The 20,274-nt window shown below is 39.6% G+C and overlaps 2 protein-coding genes across 3 annotated transcripts; one reads left to right on the forward strand and one right to left on the reverse strand.

The window, feature by feature from the left end:
• The first annotated feature begins 219 nt into the window (after positions 1–219).
• On the forward strand, positions 220–13,316 carry LOC149008240 (HSP20-like chaperones superfamily protein). The gene is made up of 5 exons (XM_089165801.1): positions 220–406; positions 642–790; positions 883–931; positions 1,085–1,227; positions 12,997–13,316. Exons 1-5 carry the CDS (start codon positions 358–360, stop codon positions 13,081–13,083), a joined length of 477 nt encoding a protein of 158 aa, XP_089021927.1. The 5' UTR covers positions 220–357; the 3' UTR covers positions 13,084–13,316.
• Positions 13,317–14,938: 1,622 nt separating this feature from the next.
• On the reverse strand, positions 14,939–18,814 carry LOC149008241 (uncharacterized). Of its 2 annotated transcripts, XM_089166879.1 has the most exons (3): positions 18,096–18,814; positions 17,713–17,990; positions 14,939–15,333 (listed from the first exon to the last, which is right to left on the reverse strand). In XM_089166879.1, exons 1-3 carry the CDS (start codon positions 18,400–18,402, stop codon positions 15,241–15,243), a joined length of 678 nt encoding a protein of 225 aa, XP_089023005.1. In that variant the 5' UTR covers positions 18,403–18,814; the 3' UTR covers positions 14,939–15,240. The 2 variants fall into 2 exon arrangements, with proteins under 2 accessions (XP_089023005.1, XP_089023004.1); XM_089166878.1 differs by lacking the exon at positions 14,939–15,333 and having other exon boundaries at positions 15,342–17,990.
• Positions 18,815–20,274: the final 1,460 nt, after the last annotated feature.

The following is a 20,274-nucleotide window of genomic DNA, read 5'->3' on the forward strand; positions in this document are numbered from 1 at the left end:
TGGTATAGAACTTTTATCTTTGATATAGTTGATTAATTATGTTTTGAACTTACATATTAATTACACAATCCTTGCAGACGGTATTTCATTTTCAGTATTAACAAAAAAAGCACTAATACAAAAAAAAAAAAAATTTTGCCCGGTCTAACCGAAGGGCGGACCGTCCGGCCTCGGGGTGGCGTGTTACTGTTACCCATCTCTTATTTCGTGAGCGTCGAATTCCGATATTGAAGGCCTCGAAACTTCCCTTTGGTATTCAATTTGCACAGGGAGGAGTTTGAGACGAGAGGGTTCCAACTTCCAAGTCGAAATCAGAAGCTCTCCATAGCCAGCGGAGAAATAAAATCAAATACTTATATGGCAGAGAAGTTAGCACCAGAGAAGCGTCACAGTTTCATCCATGGAGGTTAGCCACTTCTCTTTTTCTCTAGTGTATGTAATCAAGTATCTGGGAAGTTTATTTTTATCATGGGTTTTTTTCTTTTCTGATCTGAACCAACTGGATACTTTTGGATTCTAGGGTTTCACTTTTAAACTCTATGATTCCTTTTTGCTAGATTTATTTTTGTTGGATCGTCTAAAATCCTCTACCATTTACTTCATTTCTGGGTGGTCTTGTCTCCTTTACTCGTGTAATTCAGGTCAGAAAGTCTTTGAATGGGATCAAACACTAGAGGAGGTGAACATGTATATCACGCTACCGCCTAATGTTCCTACAAAGCTATTCTGCTGTAAGATACAGTCTCAGCACATTGAAGTTGGTATCAAAGGAAACCCACCTTATCTTAACGTGGGTAGTAAAAATAACATCTTCTATAGTTATTTTTTTATGTCCGATGGAGAACTATGGGTTGATTTTCTCTGTATTTCTTGTTTTTTCAGCATGACCTTACCAGCCCTGTGAAGACTGATTCATCATTCTGGACTCTGGGTATTTGTTTCTTACTTTCTTTTGCTTTCTGTGCTAAGCAAGTATGCCCATAATGTTATCCCATATTGATGCATTGTCAAGTTTTATCAATTTCCTTTTGTACCAACTGTTGTTTTTCTTACTTATTTTGTATGATGTGATTCATGTGATCAGAGGATGGTATAATGCACTTAACTCTGCAGAAGAGAGATAAAGGACACACTTGGTCTTCACCTATCATGGGCCAAGGCCAGCTTGATCCTTTTGCGGCTGATCTTGAGCAGAAGCGCCTTATGCTCCAGAGATTCCAAGAAGAGGTTCTCTCTATAGTCTGTACTGTAATTAATGCTTTGGTTGTTGCTCTTACTTATGCTTGCCTATCCATTCTTCATCAGTTTTCCTCACCCCATAGATATTTATTGCTACATGGATGATATGCTGCTGATGTGGTCTTTAATATGCACTAAACACATCTTAGAAATGCCATTGCATTTTTTGCACACGGAAAATTGTAGGAAGAAGGAATACTCAAACTCTTATAGGTAGAGTTGAAGCATGGTATCAAGATATTAGATAAAACATCCATATTTTTGGTACATTTGTTTGTAATGGATTTGTCTTATGCCTAAAACCTCCATGTGCATTTCTTTCCAGGCATTCTAGTTTTTTTAATCTCCAAACAATCTCCTCCCGAACCTTGAAGTTTCTTTCTAAGTATAATCAACATTAATGAAACATGATAGACTAAAAATAAACTCGAATATCGATGCTGGCAAGTATTACTGGTATAGGATAGGCTGAAAATGAGTACTTTATTGCATTTCCAACCACTCAGGGTGATGCTTTGGAGTGAAAAGTTTTTTGGAGTTGAAAGAGAGATCCTCGCATTGTGATAGTTTCATGTCTCAGATCTGTATTTTTTGTCGCTGAGGGTTTGAAGTATGATGGGATGAAGTTGAAGTAATATTGAGTGGTTTGTCGCTTTGTTGATGGCAGATTTTTGCTGTTTTATGCAGCTAACTTCCTTTTACATGCATTATAATTATAGTTTTGTTTCAGTTAGGGGGTGGGTTCTGTAATGCTGAAAATCTGGCAGGACAGACCCAATATTCATGATCTTAGTCTAGCATGTGCCAGAGAAGAAACAGATTTCAAATAAAAATTTGGACATCATCAAATATATGAATGATGATGGTTTGCTGATTAATGTATGAACTGCGAGGGGTCAAGGTGGAGAGGCTTCATGTGCTTCGGTGTTACATCAAGTACCAACCTTAAGCCCTTATTTGTTTGTGCTTACTACAGATTATTTGAATAGAGACATATAAGATGAGGTTCCCTGAAAATATGTTTTCACTAATTGTATCATTTTTATGGATGGAACAAATGCATGAATCAACTTGAAGTTGGAGTGATGGAGATCCAACTCATATTCAAAAGGTTTTAAGATAAATAGAACAAACAAAGTTATATGATTTGTTACTACTTTAGCTACATGAGGACGGTTAATGAGGTGGGGAATATTAATGAGCGAGAGAATCCTTAATGTGACTATGTTAGGTATCTACGTTCGATTATAAATAAAGAAGGTAATGGAGAAGATGATGTTGGTTAGAGAATTAAATAAGATGGGTGAAATGGAGAGGTGCGATTGGAGTGCTATGCAATTTGTGCATTCTTTTAAAGGTTAAGGAAACTTGTATAGGACTATCATGCCACCAGCTACAACGTTTGGTGTAGAACTTTGGGCACACAAGAAGGAAAATATAAAAAAACTGAAGAGTTTTTTTCATGGTGCTTACTTAAGTTGGGCCTAAATTCTTGACTGCCCACTTAAGTGGGAAAAATTCCAAACTGCCCACTTTTCATTTTAAATTTCAAGTTACCCAGGGTTAAGTTTCCAAGCTTTGATCGTTAGTTTTTCAAATTTAAGGGGTCAATTGACCAAAATACCTCTCTGTTTGTCAAATTACTAAAATGCCCTCTCACTCACTCAAGTGACCCAACCTCTAGGTGAGTTTCACCCATCTTCTTCCTATACCTCGCTAGAAACCCCATCACTATAGGCAACCACCACAAAAGATAGAGAAAAGACAGTACAAGTTGGCTAAAGAAGCTCGAAGCTAAGTTGGACCCCTCCCCTGTCTTTTATTCTTCTGTGGAAAGGTTTGGAAACAAGCTTACAAGCTTGAAGCTATTATCTCTGGACTTTGTCCTTGATATGATCTTGAAGATTCATAAAAATAAAAGGCAAAGACAAGTCGGCTAATTTTTACTTGCCTTCAATTTTCTTCTCCTTATTTTTTCAAAAGGGGTGTCGTGTGTGTTGCTGCAAATATCCTGCTTCGACTGCACGAACAAGCGAACCTGCAAAATGTGCTCAACCGTGTTGGTCGAGTAACGCCTCCGATGATCAAGTTAGCAAGAAGCAAGGCTTTAGGAATAAGAAAGCTCAAACTAACTCGTGGCTTTCAGAGAAGTAACTCAAGAATCCTTACCTTCTTCTCCCCAAGGCCTGAGTATTTATAGGCCTAAAATATTACCTTATTTGTGCAATGGAGGAGTCCACCGGGAACTCTATTACCTTCCCTCATAGTATTAGTAACGTATCCCTTGTGCTTTTATAGTGTAGTCTAATTCGGACTCTAGTAGGTTAGTCTTTTATGAGAATCGGGATCTTCACCCAATTATGTGGAAGTCAATTACTCACGGGGTCAAACTTGGTCTGACTAATGACTCACGGGGTCGCCTTTTGGTTTGACCAGGTTTTTGTTCAATCTAGTTCATCTATGGTCAACTTTGTCCACTTCAATGTGAACCATCTAATAGTGCATAAGTAGATGTGCGATTGTGAATGTTCAAACTATACGGTGGGACACATGACATTGAGAAATAGAGAAGCGAAGAATAACCTGTGCCGACAATGATAGTGAGCTTCCCGAAAGGAAGCGCCATCACTGATCAGGATCGTACCAGGTCGCTGAGAATCTATCGACCATAAATCTTCTGGTCTACTGGCGATTTTGTTGAACGTTCGTATTTCAAGTTTCAACAGTTTGAGCTCCCATTTTTGCCATAAAAAATGGATAAGCTGAAATGGAAGGGGAGAGGTGGTTGTCGCTGCGGAGAACCCCCCCCCTTTTTTTCCTTCCCCCCCCCCCTCCTTGCCTTGTTGTTTTATTATCCCAATTGCCGTCCCCGCCCAATTGGCCTGTCTTTGCCCGTTGCCCCCCTTGGCCTATCCCGGCCCCGATTGGCCTGTCCCTATCCCTCCCCCGATTGGCCCTCCCCCTGCCCTAATTGGCCCCGATTGGCCCCGTCCCGTCCCTAATTGCTCGCCCGATTGGCCCCGATTATTGGCCCCGATTGGCCTGTGGCCCTGGCCCCGTCCCCCGTGGATTGGCCATTGGCCCAAATTGCCTTGTCCCTAGCTTTAATTGGCCATATCTTTGGTCGTAAATATCAAATGTAAGATAGGTAGTAATTAAAATACATATTAAAGTAATTAAATTCTTAAATTCCAAACTCATTCGAAATAATAGTAAGATGTCAACAAATAATCCAAAACTTATATTCAATATGTATTTAACTATTTATACCCATTTAGATTTTAGAGAATAGAAAATCCTTTCAGGGTTTTTATTTGCTATTCGATGAAAATTATGGTTATTATATGTAAGCTCGAAAGGAAAAAGAAAAATTTATCTCATTCTCAATTAATTTCTAACTTCTAAGACAATGGTCAAACTTCATTCCATATTTCCAATTTGTCTTTCCTCGTTTCTCTCTTTTTTTTCCTTTGGTTTTTCTCCGACAGGTTAAAATTATTCATGAAATAGAATAAGTAGAGAGAGAATTGTAATTAAATTTAGGCATATTTGAAAGTCGTAAATTATAGAGAATGTCACACAAACTCTTTTGTAAACTTAGAAACATCGAGATTCATAATTCAAAAGAAATCGATAAATGAAAATTTTATCTTCAAAGTCAGAACTTGCCGTGGTGGTATGTTTTCATTCCACTGTTCAATAAATTGATATCTTTATTCAATACAAAAAATTCATATTCAAAACCTTGTTAACAAGTAAATCGCGATAATTTAGTATTAAAAAAAAGTATTTTTTCATGTTAAAGAAAATGATGTTTAGTTACAAACATAGCTATATGTTTTTAATAAATTTTTTGAAATATCACGGATTTGTTAGATATTCATGATGAGAGTTGGGGTCGGTTTGTTAGATATTAATTCCTTTGTAATAGTTTTATTATTTATAATATATTATCTCGCCTTAGTCAAAAAACAAAATCAAGATTTTATTGAACTAAAAATGACTTTGTTGGAAAAATAAAAATTACCGAAAATAATATAAAAGTGAATTATTAGTCTAATATGATCAAAGTGACTAAATATCAAAATCAAGATTCATATCATGTTACTATGAAGATCGGGGTAAAAATCTATCGTGTACATGATCATCGTCAAATTAATATTAAGATTGAGCCAAAATTAAAGTCGGATCAGGCCAAATCAAATAGATGCTTATTACATTGGTAATGGGTTATAATTTATTTTTATTAATTTTCTACAAAACATGATCATGTTTCTAAAATTTGCCGTGTCAGTATCCACCCATATGTATTACAATTATTCCTCTCCTGTGGGTGGGGGTCCAGTCTTGCTCAAATCGGAGGGGCCAAGATGGGGCCACAAATGGGGCCAGGGCTAGATCACCACAAATCAAGGCCAAGATCGGGGCCAAGATCGGGTGGGCGGGATGGGGGCGGGCCGGAGTAATCCCGGGCCCCCTAGTCGGGGATGTTTGGCCGGGGCCTCTGCCGCCCTGGGGTTTTCGGGGGGGGGGGGGGGGGGGGGCGCCCCCAGTTGTCGCTAGCAGGGGAAGGGTGGTGGGGTTTTCGGCGAGGTATAGGGGTTGGGTTTCTTGAGTGAGTGAGAGGGCATTTTAGTGATTTGACAAATAGATGGATATTTTGGTCATTTGACCACTTAAATTTGAAAAACTAATGGTCAAAGCTTGGAAACTTAATAGTGGGTAACTTGGAATTTTAAAAAAAGTGAAAAGTGGGCAGCTTGGAAATTTTCCCACTTAAGTGGGCAGTCAAGAATGTAGGCCTCACTTAAGTGGGCGCCATGAGAAAAACTCAAAACTACGTAAGGATTTGAAATGTACGTGTGGCAAAACTGAGGGATAAAGTAAGAAATTGCAATATTAGATACGAGTTCGTAGCAGCTTCGATACATGATAAGCTGCAAGGAATTTGTTTGAGGTGGGATGGTCATGTTTCAAAAGTATCTCTTGGATGCTCCTGTATGAAGAGTGATTTGATTCAAATTGAAGAAAATAATAAAGCTAGGGGTAGGTTTAAAATAATCTTATGCGAAGGTGATGAAAGACCCACATAACTGAGGCCTTGTATCATGTTTTGGTATGACTTCAAATATATCTACTTGGAGAGTAAGGATTGGTATAGTTGACCCTATTTAGTTGGGACAAGGTTGTGGCGTTGTTGCAAGGATGTTTTTGTCCTTGAAAGTTTATTTTTGTAGTGACATGAAGATCATTAGGTCAATGCAGCAAGATGGTTGATGCATGTGAATGCCATTCCTAATGGGCATAAGAATTGTTCTTTGAAGAGTTAGATAAATATTCATGACCCATATTCAGCTACATTTGACATTGCCATCAACCTACAAGAGAATATATACCGTAAAGTGCCTATGAGGTTATCTTTTAGGGATTGCATTACCATTTACACTCACTTTACCCACTATAAATGCTAATCATATGCCATCATTAATGTTAGGTTCATTACTATTGATGTTGGCCTCCATAATCCCTTAGTTTGACACAAGAAGATTAGCAAAAGTCTCCTCAGTTGTTGGAGTGGTAGATGTAGATACCCCACCATGAACTTCAGGAAAGTTATGTCAATCATTTCTATTTTTGTGAGCCCCAAGGGGTTGGCTTAGTTGGCAAAGTCCAACACCTCGTACGCAAGAAGTCGAAAGAGTTTGAATCTCCTTGGGGTCGGGGCCTTTCCCCTAAATATATATACTCTCCTCTGAGGATTAGTCAAGGTGCACGTTATCTTGCCTGCACACCTCATTTACCCCCCCCCCAAAAAAAAAAAAAAAAGAAAAAGAGGAAACCGAATGGAATTTATTTGGTTGCATTAACTCGGTTTGGTTCAATATATGGTTTTTTTTTTTTTTGGGGGGGGGGGGGGGCTTGGCAGAATGTTCAGTGGACCAAAGTTATAGCCTGAGGACAAGGTGTCGAAACAGCCTCTCAGCAAAAATTGCTGCCCTAAGGCTGCGTAGGAAAATTGCCTCACAGACTCTGCTTGTTTGGAAGCCTTGGGAACCAGTTTGCCCTCTTTGCAGACTATCCTGACTATTCTGATGCATAGTTTCAAGCTATAAAGAAGCTTGATTTAGGCATTTAAGAATCCTCCACAGTCATATTGGTGCTCCTTTGCCTTCTATTTGTGCAGAAGTTCATCTACTGCAAGTCATGTTGATAATTTTGGATGCAACATACATTTTTTATATGTTTCTAAAGGTAGATAGCCAGACAAATGCAATATTTCAGCCACAATTTATCCAGAATCTTATCTGTCTGGATGGTGAATTGTAGTCTTACTAATACATTTTGGCATAAGGCGGGATATTTTATGAAATTTTGGAATATGGGTCTTCTACTAGCTGAAATCTTCTTAATAATTCAACCAATCATGTTTCTCAGAATACATGATTATAAACACTGTATGGTCCTTGAGTTTGTTTTGCTTGTTTCCTTGCTTTGTCTGGAAGATGTTTGGGAACTGGGAAGGGAGACACGAGGGAAGAAGGTTCATTATTTAAAATTTTAAAATGTTCTGTTAATGTGGAGAGAAGCCCAAGCGATTAGGCAACCAAAGTGTTATCCTCCCACTTTCCTCACATTATTTAGTATCATTTGCTGTTTCTAGCTTGTGATAGTAGGACCCTCTTATGCCTTCCCAAAGTCCTACGCAAAAGCTTAATAACAGTAATGGCTATATTCATTCATCACAGCAAAATCAATAAAGACAGCAATAAATGAAACTTAGTTCATTCAGTAAACTTGATAAACTTCATCAACAGATACAAATCAGATATCTATAGAAGAGATGCAGTTCTTGGAATTAAAAGACAATAACTGAACTATAGAATCACACCCAATACATGTTACCAGCCTCAATCCATACTCAATCCCCAAGCGGCCCAATCTTCAACTCTCCCAAATAAAAAATAAACACAACATCTATTGATATCTACAGACTGAGAGGTTTCCCTCTCCCCCGCAAGCTCTGCTTGCAACTCCTCTGTTTTTCTTCCCCTTCAAACAAGAACTACTTCACTCCCCTGATAACAAGAACCGCTCCACACCCAGAGCTCCCCCGAGAGATCTTCCCTCCCCCACAAGCACCGCTTGCTATTTTTCCTCTCCCCCCCCCCCCTAACAAGCTCTTCCTGCCTTCTCTTATTCCTCCTCTCTAACAAACTTCCTCTGCCCACCAATCTTTTGCTGCCACCTGTAAGCTCCTCTGCATGTTTTCAGTTATAGGTGCTGCCCAATAGTTACATGCCCCTTGTCCCCTGCTGATAGGTCTGTCTCCCTGCTCTTTGCTGCTGCTGATCCCCTGCTTCTCTTCTTATTCTTCCTTTGGTAGACGTGGGTTATTAGGGGCTTATCAGCTTGAAATAAGGCTTTGGAGCCCCTTCCTTCTCTTTGTAACTAGAGAGGATGGTAAATCTGAATGTAGAGCCACCTCTTGATTTCAAATGTCAGAACACCAACCTGGTCAGAAACTGAATCTAATTGCTTTAGAACAATTTCGAGAGCCTCTGTCCTAAGTGTTATTTGTTCGTGATATTTTTTGGGGGAGTGGGGTATGGAAGGGAGGGAATTGCCTTTTCTTTTTCTTCTTCATTTTCTCTTTTTCCCCCCTTCAATTAATGTGTTTTTATTGGACTCAAATGGGAGATATTTGCTTATTTATGAATAAAATATCAAAAGTTTAATGAATATGAAAATATTCACTGAAATGATATTTGGCATTATAAATGTCAAACCTGGTTTGATAGCAATGACCCTTTGTTACAATCCGGGTTAGAAGGTAGGGTGGCCTATGAGAGGGGGTAATTGTAAGGGCATGTTTTAGTTAGTATGGTCACTAATATAAATGTTAGAGGGCAATACAGTTGCAAGGAATGAAAAATGATTTCCACAAATTTCTAACTCTTTCTCTCTCTCTCTCTCTCTCTCTGAATTTTCCCAAATTCCCATTTGCTTCCCGCCAATTCTTCTTGAACCAATTTCCAGATTTGCGGATTTGTAACATTGGTCCGACCTGCCAGATCTGAATGGACAGCGAATTGCAATTGCGTTGGATGAAGGAAAGTATAAGGCAACTGAGCATTACCTCTGCAAATCAAGGGAAGCAACTTTGTGATCCGTAGGCAACAGTGACGGCATAGAGGGCTACGATGAATGAACTTCGTGCTCTCATATCATCGGTGGAGAAGTGGCTTGATCAATACCTTGCACAAAGGGGTATTGCCCCCTTAGGTAGTTCATACCCATATTCTGTATCACCACCGACGATGTTGCTCGGGCGGCCATAATGGAAGAATTGCCGGCACTGGGAGTGAAGCTATCCAAGGACAAGACCCTTGATCTCTGCCTTAATTTGGATTGGGTACAAGGTGGTTTGAGCAGTGTTGATCTAAGTAGTGAAGCAATGGTGGGGTTTGAGATTAAGTTGCCGGCGCGGAATGTTGGGCAGTCTAAAGCTAAACCCTCTGAAGTTAGTGAGGGGTATGGTCATGGTGGATTGAGTGATGGTGTTTGAAAACGGAAAGATGCAATTGGAAAACTGGCTGCAAGAGGTTTCCAAAGCTGGTCGAGGAGTCACCGGAATGGTTGTTCTAGGGAATGCTGACACCTATTGCGACAATCTCACTGTGATAAGATCAAAATTGGTGTGTTAGGATTGGGGGTTTATGAGGAATGTTTGCTGATTAAAGCGTCATTCAGTCACTGGGATTGTCAGATTTGGTAGGAAAGGCATCACTCAGGTGATGCGTCACAGCCTTAGAAGGCGGTGGACGACGCCACCGCCGGTGAGACCTTCATGGCCAAAGGTGAGAATCGCAGTGAGGATGGGGTGGACATTGGCCTCTTCGGAAGAGGAGGCGGCGGCGGCGGCAAACTTGTCATCCTGTTTGGACTGTTTGGTGGCTGGACCAATGAACTTGGGCCGATCAGTTGAATTTGCTTGGTTAATTAAAACAAGTAAATGGGCCCAAGAAGCTGAACACTGGAAATTACTACGAGGAAGTGGACTTTAAAATGCCCGATTAATTCAAAGAAATGACGGCCCACTCACTCATTTTATAGACTACAGAGTCTAGTTCCATGCAGGGGCCATATAAGGGTATTAATTCTAGGCCCAGCCCAGCCAGTGAGCTGGTGCCCATGCAAGCAGAGGCCCAGATATTAAATGATCCATTTACTATACCTTATCAACGGGGCCATTCTTGGAAATACATGATTCTATCTTCTTCTTCCTCCATCGTTTTGAGTAGAGTTTTGCAGCCGCACGAAACGGAGCTGCGAGAGGTGGCGATAGTGGAGGTCTCGTGGAGTGGCTTCTCGCCATAGGCAGTTAGACTGCAAGCCTAGTTCCAATTATTTTCAAACTGAGAGTGAGCACAAGTTGGAGAATCCTAAATTCAGAAAAGATTCATTGCACGTAACTCTTCCCTTAATTTCCTTGGTGATACAATTGGAAATCTTTGGAAGAAGGTCTGACTGTTGTTGAGAATCGAATTTCTGATATCATCCAAGAAACCCGTAGGCTACGGATCCGGAAAAAGGGTAGCGGACCTGATTCACAGCACCATCATAACAATGTAACTACTCCACAGCAGCAAGCGCAGGTGCAAATGGACCATGAGACTCAACTCAAGCCTTCCGCAAACAGGTCCCATAACAGTCCTGCTTCTTTAAATGAGGACAACATGAATAGCGTAACACTCAAATCCTTCCCAAGAGCCAAATCTTGTTGATGGGTTTCTTTCCGCAAGGAAATTTTATTGAGGTAGGCAGTTTAACTCCCGCCAGTGGTTATGTCTGGGAATTAGTGATCTTGTTACGCCCTTTATAGTTTTCTGGGATATTGGAATTGTCCTGTTCCTTGTGGCAATTGTGCACATTCTGGTGTTGCCCCTGAGACTTAAGAAAAGTGTCAAGCACAGTAAGAATGGGATGGACTACACCATGTGTATAAGGATCTCTGTATATTACACCATCCTCACAGCTAGCAGTGCGTGTACATTAAGGTGCTTTTGGTGTTGGGCCCCAATGCTCATGCTGAAAGTTCGCATCATATTGTTACAGATGTCCTTTGGGAGTGTGAAGAGTTAACAATGAGTTCTTATTTCGGTACTGCTGTTGCTTACGATTAGTTGACCCAACAGGACTTGTTCCCATTTGCCTTTGCAGTGACTGCTCAACTGGCAGATGTCATGGGGACTGAGCACAAATTTTTAACATGTCATGAGTTTCCAGATAAACCCACACCTCGATTAACAGTATCGGAACCAGACTTCACTGAAGAGTTCTTTTCCTTCAAATCAGAATTCTATGAAAAGAGTGACTCTCAACCACTGAACAAACAGCTTGAAGGTGATGGTCTCTTGAGCTTCAAAGGTGCCAAATGCGTTTTCCTCGGAATTACCATCCAACCCACCTTATACACAAACAATCTTAAACTGATGATAACCGCAATGGGTATTGAAGGGTGGCTGTCACTGTTGGATGTGCACCAAGAGGTTGAGTTTGAGTTGACAGATTGGTTTCGACCCTTGCCGGAAGAGGTCCTTACTTGTGCAGCCTTTGATAGCAGCTGTGAAGAAGGCAAAGTTGGGGTCAGGTTGCGGGCTCGGCAGATGGCTTTTGTTACAGAGGCCTTGATTGGAACTAAAATGGAGTTGGTTGCTGCTGGATGCCCTCTTCTGAATGGTGGTGTTGCTACAACTGAAGTTGTTGAGGTTGCATGTTGGATCATAATAGGGCTCTTGGACAAACCTCAGAGAAGAATGTTCAAGTCTTTGAAGTCAAGATTGCTATTATTTGGCCCAATAACTTCACGGTGGGCTTTGCTAAAGATCTCAACACGTCTTCAGTATTTGGGAATGGGAGTGTCAACACAGAGTGTTTCTTATTGGGTCATATTTTTTCTTATACACTATGACACTTGGGCCTGTGTGGAGAACTCTTCCAGCAAGCTTTCCTTGTGGATGTCGCCTGGAAGTGAAGGTTGGCAAGGGGCATGTGATGGTCCTGCTGCATTTGACCAGTTCATCTTCAGCGGGTTGTTGCATCTGAATCATGAGTACAGGATTCTAATGAGGGGTTGGCAATGTTACGATCCGGGTTAGAAGGTAGGTGGTCTATGAGACGGGGTAGTTGTAAGTAAAGGATGGGTTAGTATGGTCACTTACAGGAGTAATTGTAAGGGCATGTTTGGGTTGGTATGGTCACTAATCTTAGACTAGTAAATGTTAGAAGGGCAATACAGTTGCAGGGAATGAAGAATGATTTCCACAATTTCCTAACTCTCTCTCTCTCTCTGAATTTCCCCAAATTTCCATATGATTCCTGCCAATTCTTCTTAAAGCAATTTCCAGATCTGTATCAACCCCTACCCCCCCCCCCCGATCCAGCAGGGAAAAAAAGGCTTGGATGCCTGGGTGAAATTAGGTGGCACCTTGATAACTATGGTTAATGTTGGGGAAAAGAGAACGTTGAGGAAAGGGTTTTCTCAGATTTCCATTACAATACTTTAGCATTCTTCAAAGTGAAGCATTTGTACATCAGTTTGTCCTGCCATTGTGTTGTTCCGTTCAGCGAGTGATGCATTATGTTGATGTCTGTGTCCCTCAGTCCTGGATCCCTTTGTTGGTTTGTTTCTTCACAAGTTACTTTTGTCCTTGTTCTGCCCCTTAAACTTCTGCTGACTATATTGTTTGCTTGCAGAACCCAGGTTTTGACTTCTCTCAGGCGCAGTTTACTGGAAATTGCCCAGATCCACAGACATTCATGGGTGGAATCCGCAATGATTGAAAATCTACGCTGCTGCAACGATTGTTATCAGCTAGTTGTGATTGTAACCATATTTCTGTTCTATCATCTTCTTGGTCTACTTAATTAATCAGTCATGTATTTATCCCCTGTACAATGTCTGTTTTGAATGTAAATCTCCGTGACTGGTGTTTTACCCAAGTTGACTGTATTCTCGTAGAATGAATTAATTTGTTCTAATTGCCAATGCATTTCATGTCTTCTTTAGCATATGCAGCTCAAAATTCCCTTTTGAAAAAGTTCCGTTGGAAATAGTGTAATTGCATACGGAGTTGTTGGAGATTCAGGAACAAGCGTTTTTGTTAGGTATGCAGGGATACACGTTTACTTCTTATATAGCCACTGGGGTTCACATAATTGGTGTGGATCTTGTGGCTGACTGGTAAGGTGGCGGGTCATCTGGGGCTTGACTTGTATGCTTCTTCTGAGAAAGGCTTGTTGTCTGCAATTATTTCCGCTGAAGACAAACATGATTGACAAAAAGGGGTGGAGTGGGATCACCGGAGTCTATTTGGTGAAGGTGTTGTACAGGGTCAAAGAGGAAGTACTAAGCTGTCGCCAATAGTCTATACTTGCAATAGAGTTTTCACACCCTTCAGATATATTGAGGTACACCTTCCAAGGAAAATATTCACCAGTTCAACAAAAAAAAAAAAAAAGGCATTTTATACTCGAAGAATTTCAATGTGATTAGGAGTTCTGAGTTCGAGTTCTATATGTTAGTCCAATCCCTTTTTCATCTATTTGAAGCACAAGGCTTGCAAATGGGTTCACGGTCCCCAATTTTCCTGAGCTAGTTGACCTCCAAGGCTTCATGTGCCTGGTTGGAGCTTAAGTCTGGGTTCTCGGGTGTTCCTGATCTTTGGTTGGAGCATAAGCCTTGAACCCAAACCCTACCCTAGAGCCTTAAATTGAAACCCAAGTTCAACCCAACCTTGTCAGGGTTTGAAAATCTTCAACCTTAACCAAGCCTTGACAGGGCACGACCCCGACCCAACCCAGCCTGCCCTGACCCTGACACTAAATTTTAGTGGGAAACAAAATAAATGATACTATTGCCACCATGTAGAATCAAACCGATGAATTCTGTCTGCAAATTATGTATTTTACCAAGGGACACTACATTCATATGCTATTTGTGGCATTAGATAACTTTTAGCTATAAATTTAATTAAACTTAACTAACATAGGGTAACATAGGGTCTGGCTGAGCTGGGCTGGGTTGGGTCGGGTTGGCCCGAGGGCTGAACCCGACCCTGTCAAGGCTCATTATCTTTTAATCCAAGCTCACCCTTCACGTTGAAAAAATCAGGCTGAAATCGAGCAACGCTCAGGACGGGTTTGGCCCAAACTGAGTCAACAGAGTTTTATTGACACCCCTAGAGGAGGATTGAAGACCTCAATTATCTTGAACACTGCATGCCGGTTGGTAACAGCCTGGTCCGCCCACTAGCTTGAGATTGAGCACCGGTTCTGTGCAAATTGGCACAACAGTTACAATTATGAGCATATGGGGAAAAGACACTGTCAGTACAGAAGATGTTAAATCTTCATTGAAATCTTCATTGAACTCTTAGAAGTTGAGGGAAATCTGTGTATGGAGTCAATGGAGGCCTAGTTATGTGAAGTAGAAGAATTGAGAACAAGGGTCATGAAGTAGAGGTCCCGGATTAAGATCTGTTTCATCTGAATGTTGTTACTGTTGCAATAGGGAGCATATGAAGTGTAATGTCCAGAACTCATGAATCAATCAAAGATGAAATTCAGAGATTATTTTTCTATTGTTAGAAATTCCTTGGCTAAAGTTTGTTGATTTTGATTGATGAGGATGATCAGGTGAAGGAACAGTTCTAGTTGCTTTGCATTTTTTGGCATGAACTCTCTATACATATCTAATTACACAGAGAGATTGCTTAACTGTATATACACTCAACCTGACATATACCCCCCAACCCTCCAACACTCAAACACAAAAAAACAGAAGAGAAAATTGGTATATGTAAACTTGCATCTCTGGCTGGTGACCGGACTTCTTTGTCTCTTGAATCTACCATCCAGTTCTTTCAAGTCTTGATTTCTATTAGAATAAGAACCTGCACAACTATAGCTGAAAGACAATGTTGAGGAATGGATGAGATGCTAGGGAGACACTTTCCCTAACCCAACCCGCATCTTTGGTTCAATTTCCTCTTGACGGAGCTTTTGGTACACTGGGAATCCGTTCTTGCAAACCTGTAAGAATTAATTATCAGAACTGTCATGCTTTGAGAATCCAATTTTTTTAATGCGTAATTCTACCAATTTTGAATATATTCTGTTTCAAGAACTACTTTCCTAGTTGATAATAAATTAAATACTTTCTCTCTATCTTCTAGTTCTCGTTTCTTATGTTTTACTTGTGAGATTTATTATTATTATTTTTTGTATTCTAGAACACTAGTTTGAATTTTCAACATAAACGTCACTGATTATGTCATACAGAAAAATTAGTTTTGGTCAAAGAAGGGCTATTTAAAAAAAAAACAACTCTTACCGGGTCATACTGAACTGAAGTTGAAAGAATCATTTCTATTGAACAATATAAAATGTATATATATTCTTTTGCTTCTCTGAATTGTTGTTGAATATTTCCTAACTTATACAGCCATTAATGGAAGTAATACATATGACAATCAAGCCAGACCGAAGATCGAAAATTTGATCTTAACCATTGAAATTCAATGGTCTAGATTCAATTTCAACATAGATTTTGGATCTAATGGTATGAAATCTCGACTTAGATGGTCATACATATGACCCAAGCAATTTCGATGTTTCATGCTACAACAATAATGGCACAGAGAATATGTAAGATCCACGTAATTTAAGAAAGAAGACATGAAAAAAAGTGGAATTTATTAATATCAATTGAAGTATTCATTTTAAAAAGAAAAAGGATTGTGACTTTTTCCTATGAAAAATCTCTTTCTCAAGAGTTCTCAGGAAAAGTCCGCTAATGTGAAAATGAGAAAAAAACTTTATCTTCAATTTTTTATTTCTATTTTATGGAATTCTTTTTTTTTTTAATTTAATAATTTATTGAATTGGGAAAAAGAGAGAGTTGGGGGATGGGGCCCAACCATGCATGCTTTTATCTAAGCATTGATGTCAGCATTATCCATGCCGGGCTACTTCAAACATCTTTCTGTGTTTTTATCAAACTCTGTTGAAACTTGAAAACAACCCTAAACCTAATTTACAAGTTCTAGTGTTTGGATGAGAGACTCTAGAAGGGGCATTTTAGACTTTCCGCAACCAGGAACCAACAGAATACTTTCGTATCTATCTACCAAATTCATACCTAATCCCACTACCGAGCTTTTTCCATGTCAGCATTTGCTATAAAGTAGAAAAGACATAACAACTTAATTCTTCTCTTATCGGTCCTTCACCACATGATGACTCATTACTCATGGATCCCACGTCAGATTTTTCAAATAATCTCCACCCACTATGACACGTGTCATTGCCTAATTAGTCCCTGCCTACTCAGAATATTTTTCTCTTTCTCTCATTCCAGGTAGTGGGCCCGAAATTCACTGGGCCCCACCACGTTTCACCGAATGATTTCGATAAATCCAATGAGGTTCACAAGATGTGAACTCATGCTTCTCGCTCCACTGAGCAAAACTGGCCATTGCCGTTAGGAGGGGTTGGCTCATGGCTGGCTGGGATAGAATGTGGACCCCACCTCCCTACACCCCTACCCCATGCAACTTGCTAACCGCAAATACAGTTATTCTGAAATCTATGAAAACCCGGGCCGATTTATATTATTTTATATAGCTAATCTATATCACCTGAGTCAATCCCTTGAGAATCGGTCGACAGATTGGGATCACATGCGAATCATTGCTTGATAATGTTGTAGTCATTTAATAATATGTCCAACATTATTAAGCAATGATGTCGCATGTGATCCCAATCTGATGTTCTTATCAGTATTGAAGTTTTAAATTTAAAAAAATAACACATTCATCTTATGTGTCAAACCTGACTACTTGGTTATCATGTATAACCGCTAAATCTGATCAATCTAATATAAATAATTACTACATTTTAGGGAATAATTTTATTTATAATTTAAATAAACTATAGGGTTTTGTCTCTGACCTTGAAAAGATTCCAATTCTTAATTTAAAGTAAAGCATTGATCATAGAGCTATATAAGAATTCAAGCCCAAAATTGAAAAATCAAAACAATTAAAAAAAAATCGATTATTTTTATTGACAAAATCATGAGACAGGCTTGAATGTTGCACATTTAATGCACAATATGTGCTGCCAACGGTTAAAATTGAAATTTCGGCAACACGGTTTTACAAATTAATGAAATTGAATATTAAAATCATGGCATACGTCAGCAGCTTAAATAACTCTTCTAGATGGGTGAAAGTTTTCCTTCACACACCAAATATTGATAACTACATACCTATTTTAAATTTTTAAAAGTTTCTATCCAATCCAACCACCAAGAGTGAAGTGGGGGTATCTCTTCACCGTGTGTAAAGCATTGAATCTAATTCCAAAAATGTCCTTAGGCAGAGATATGGAAACAGATGAGCAACTTACCGCTTCAATGTCAATTTTGTAAACAAGCATTTTTCGTCTTTCTCTGCAACTGGTCTTGTAAGCGACGACTGTGTGGCAGAGCCCTAAAGCGAGAGAACAAATGAACAACGCCATCTCCATTACTCTGTGATAACCTTCTTCATCGATTCCATGTGATCCATCGAAGACATAAGAAGCTTTAAACAAAACAAAAACCAGAGAAATCACCGAAGACAAAGCTGTAACTCCAAAGTACGGACCGCGAGAAAGTCTTGGTCCGTCACATAAATAATAAGAGCCTGCAGAACAATCAATCAAACACAAAAAATCTGATCAGTTTCATGTTTGTTTTTATTTTTTCTGAATCAAACAAAGGAAAAGTTTTGATTGGTTCAGAAGCTTACATATGATTACTGCGGATCTGGCGATGGAAATGAGAGGTATATCGATTAGAGAAGTTCGGAAATCGTAATTTTTAAGGTAAGAAGAAAGAGCCCCAAATGAAAGAGGGAGTGAAGTGGAGAGAATTGCAGAAGGGAGAAGCGCATCTGCTATTACAAGAACGACAGGAGCAGAGAAGATGATGAGAGAAATCAACATAGTTACCAGGACAAATAGGGTTTTCAACCCTCTCCATATCCGTTTCGATTTCTCTTCTTTATTCAACCCCATCTCTCCTATCAATCTGCTTCCTTTGTCTCTCTTTATCATCTTCTGCTTCAAAATCTATAAATTAGGAACAGAAATTGCAAGATTTCTTGACTGATGGGAGTGAGAGAAGAGACTCTGAATCTTTCAGGCTATCTTGAATAAAGAACGACAATAATACTCGATTGAAACACGAAGGCTACACGGAGATTTTCGTCAAAAATGGAGAAATTGACTTGTTCGCTTTTCAAATCAACAGTAATTGCAGTAGGAAGGAGTTTTAGAAGAATGGAATGAAGAAGCTGATGAGAAATTGAACTAACTCAACAACCAGCAATGAATCAAACACAGAAAGCAAACCAGAAATGGTTGCAGTAGCGAAAGCTAGCATTGGAGAAGAATTCCAAGAACCCTAGCAAAAACGAGAGAAGGTTTAGCTCCGTTTTGATGGAGGACTTCTGATTTTATTCGCTTGTCCACCTATCCCGATCAACACAAAAATGTGAATTTCCTTTAAAGTTTTTTATTTTTTTATTTTTATATTTGATAAATAAAAAAATCAAATGACCGTTGTTTGCTTTTGAATGAGAGAAAGTGGTTCCCTCCATCCTTGTTTTTCTCGTTTTCTTGTGAATTTTTTTTAGTCAAGTCTACAGTTTGCTTCATTTTTGCCTCGTTTGGTCAACGGATCTATTTTGAATGAGATTAATGTGAATGCTCTTAAATTTCTAGAAATGAGAATAACTGAATAACTTGGTTCCGAATCCACCTCTCCAGTTCCTCTTTGTCCATCTGAGACTCTCTCCAGTCCAGTCCTTTTCACCAGAACGTTCTCTGAAAAAGCTTTGCACGATTCCCTTTGCGTGGTCAGAAATTCTTGGAAAATTCCGTGAAAGGCAACGTGGCAGCAATTGAGTCAAGGAGAGCATGCAGATGAAAGGATTTTTCAATTTACTGAAGGGTATAATAGTCATTTCGTATTACCGCAATCAGAGAGCGGAGATCAGTGATGACGCTTCATTGAGTTGAGTTCCCATTCAATTAACCTGATTCGGTTTGACCTAAACTAACATCAACTATTATGATGACCAGAACAGTTCCAGAGAACGAGATCATCACAGTGGGACCCACATCATGAGTCGGCAGCCGCCGCCACGAGACGTGGCGGTTATGAATTTAGTTATTGAGTGATGACTCATAGGTAGACGAGTCAAGTATCGGCGATAGATTCATGGATCCTCATTTCTAGAACTAGAAGCCAACGTGCTTCAATCAATATTTTGTCTTCGTTGGCGACTCGGATCTTAGATGGATCGAATAAATAAGTCGGGTCGGAGTAGCGGGTCAAAATCCTGGGATGTCTTTCCTCTTTTACCCCCTTAGATTACATAGATTTGCAGCAAAGTGTGGATATGACATTCAATCATTTTTACCTATTAATCCCTCCTCTTAATTGGTTCAAGTGAAATTGTGATGCTACATGTAAGGTTTAAAATATCGGTATCGAGTATCGTATCGATCAAGTGATTTTAAGAGACGTATCGTCCTATATCGAGTATTGTATCACTCTGGTTAGTATATTTTAGTGTAACTCAATGGAGAGACGGACGTATCGAGATGTATCGTATCGGTTGGGTCAAATATGGATATGTATCGGCTAGTATCGTGGGATACTTTAAACCTTGGCTACATGGTTGTTAGATTCCAAAAAGAATGGAGTTGACATTTTGGTGAAAAAGTCAAATGGGTCTCCTGTCATGTCCTATACATGCGGCACAATTTGCAACTTAACTCTTACGGTTGAAGCATTCACAATGAGAGAAGGTTTGGTACATACTATTATAATCGATGCCAAGTTACTTATTGTAGAGGTCAAATTCAAAAATTGATTTAACATATTGTTTCGACATGTTTTGATTACTGTTCGGAACCTGT

Source organism: Hakea prostrata, chromosome 8, assembly GCF_041222555.1.
Source record: "Hakea prostrata isolate BN-2017 chromosome 8, UWA_Hpros_2, whole genome shotgun sequence".
Classification (NCBI taxonomy): Eukaryota; Viridiplantae; Streptophyta; class Magnoliopsida; order Proteales; family Proteaceae; genus Hakea; species Hakea prostrata.

Bases quoted from the DNA above. Each gene is read 5' to 3' on its own strand.
- LOC149008240 (XM_089165801.1), top strand. From the start codon at position 358: ATGGCAGAGAAGTTAGCACCAGAGAAGCGTCACAGTTTCATCCATGGA. The intron at 791-882 runs GTGGGTAGTAAA...TTGTTTTTTCAG, and splicing joins GAAACCCACCTTATCTTAAC to CATGACCTTACCAGCCCTGT. The intron at 932-1,084 runs GTATTTGTTTCT...TCATGTGATCAG, and splicing joins TTCATCATTCTGGACTCTGG to AGGATGGTATAATGCACTTA.
- LOC149008241 (XM_089166878.1), bottom strand. From the start codon at position 18,402: ATGATAAAGAGAGACAAAGGAAGCAGATTGATAGGAGAGATGGGGTTG. The intron at 17,991-18,095 runs GTAAGCTTCTGA...ATTGTTCTGCAG, and splicing joins CAGATCCGCAGTAATCATAT to GCTCTTATTATTTATGTGAC.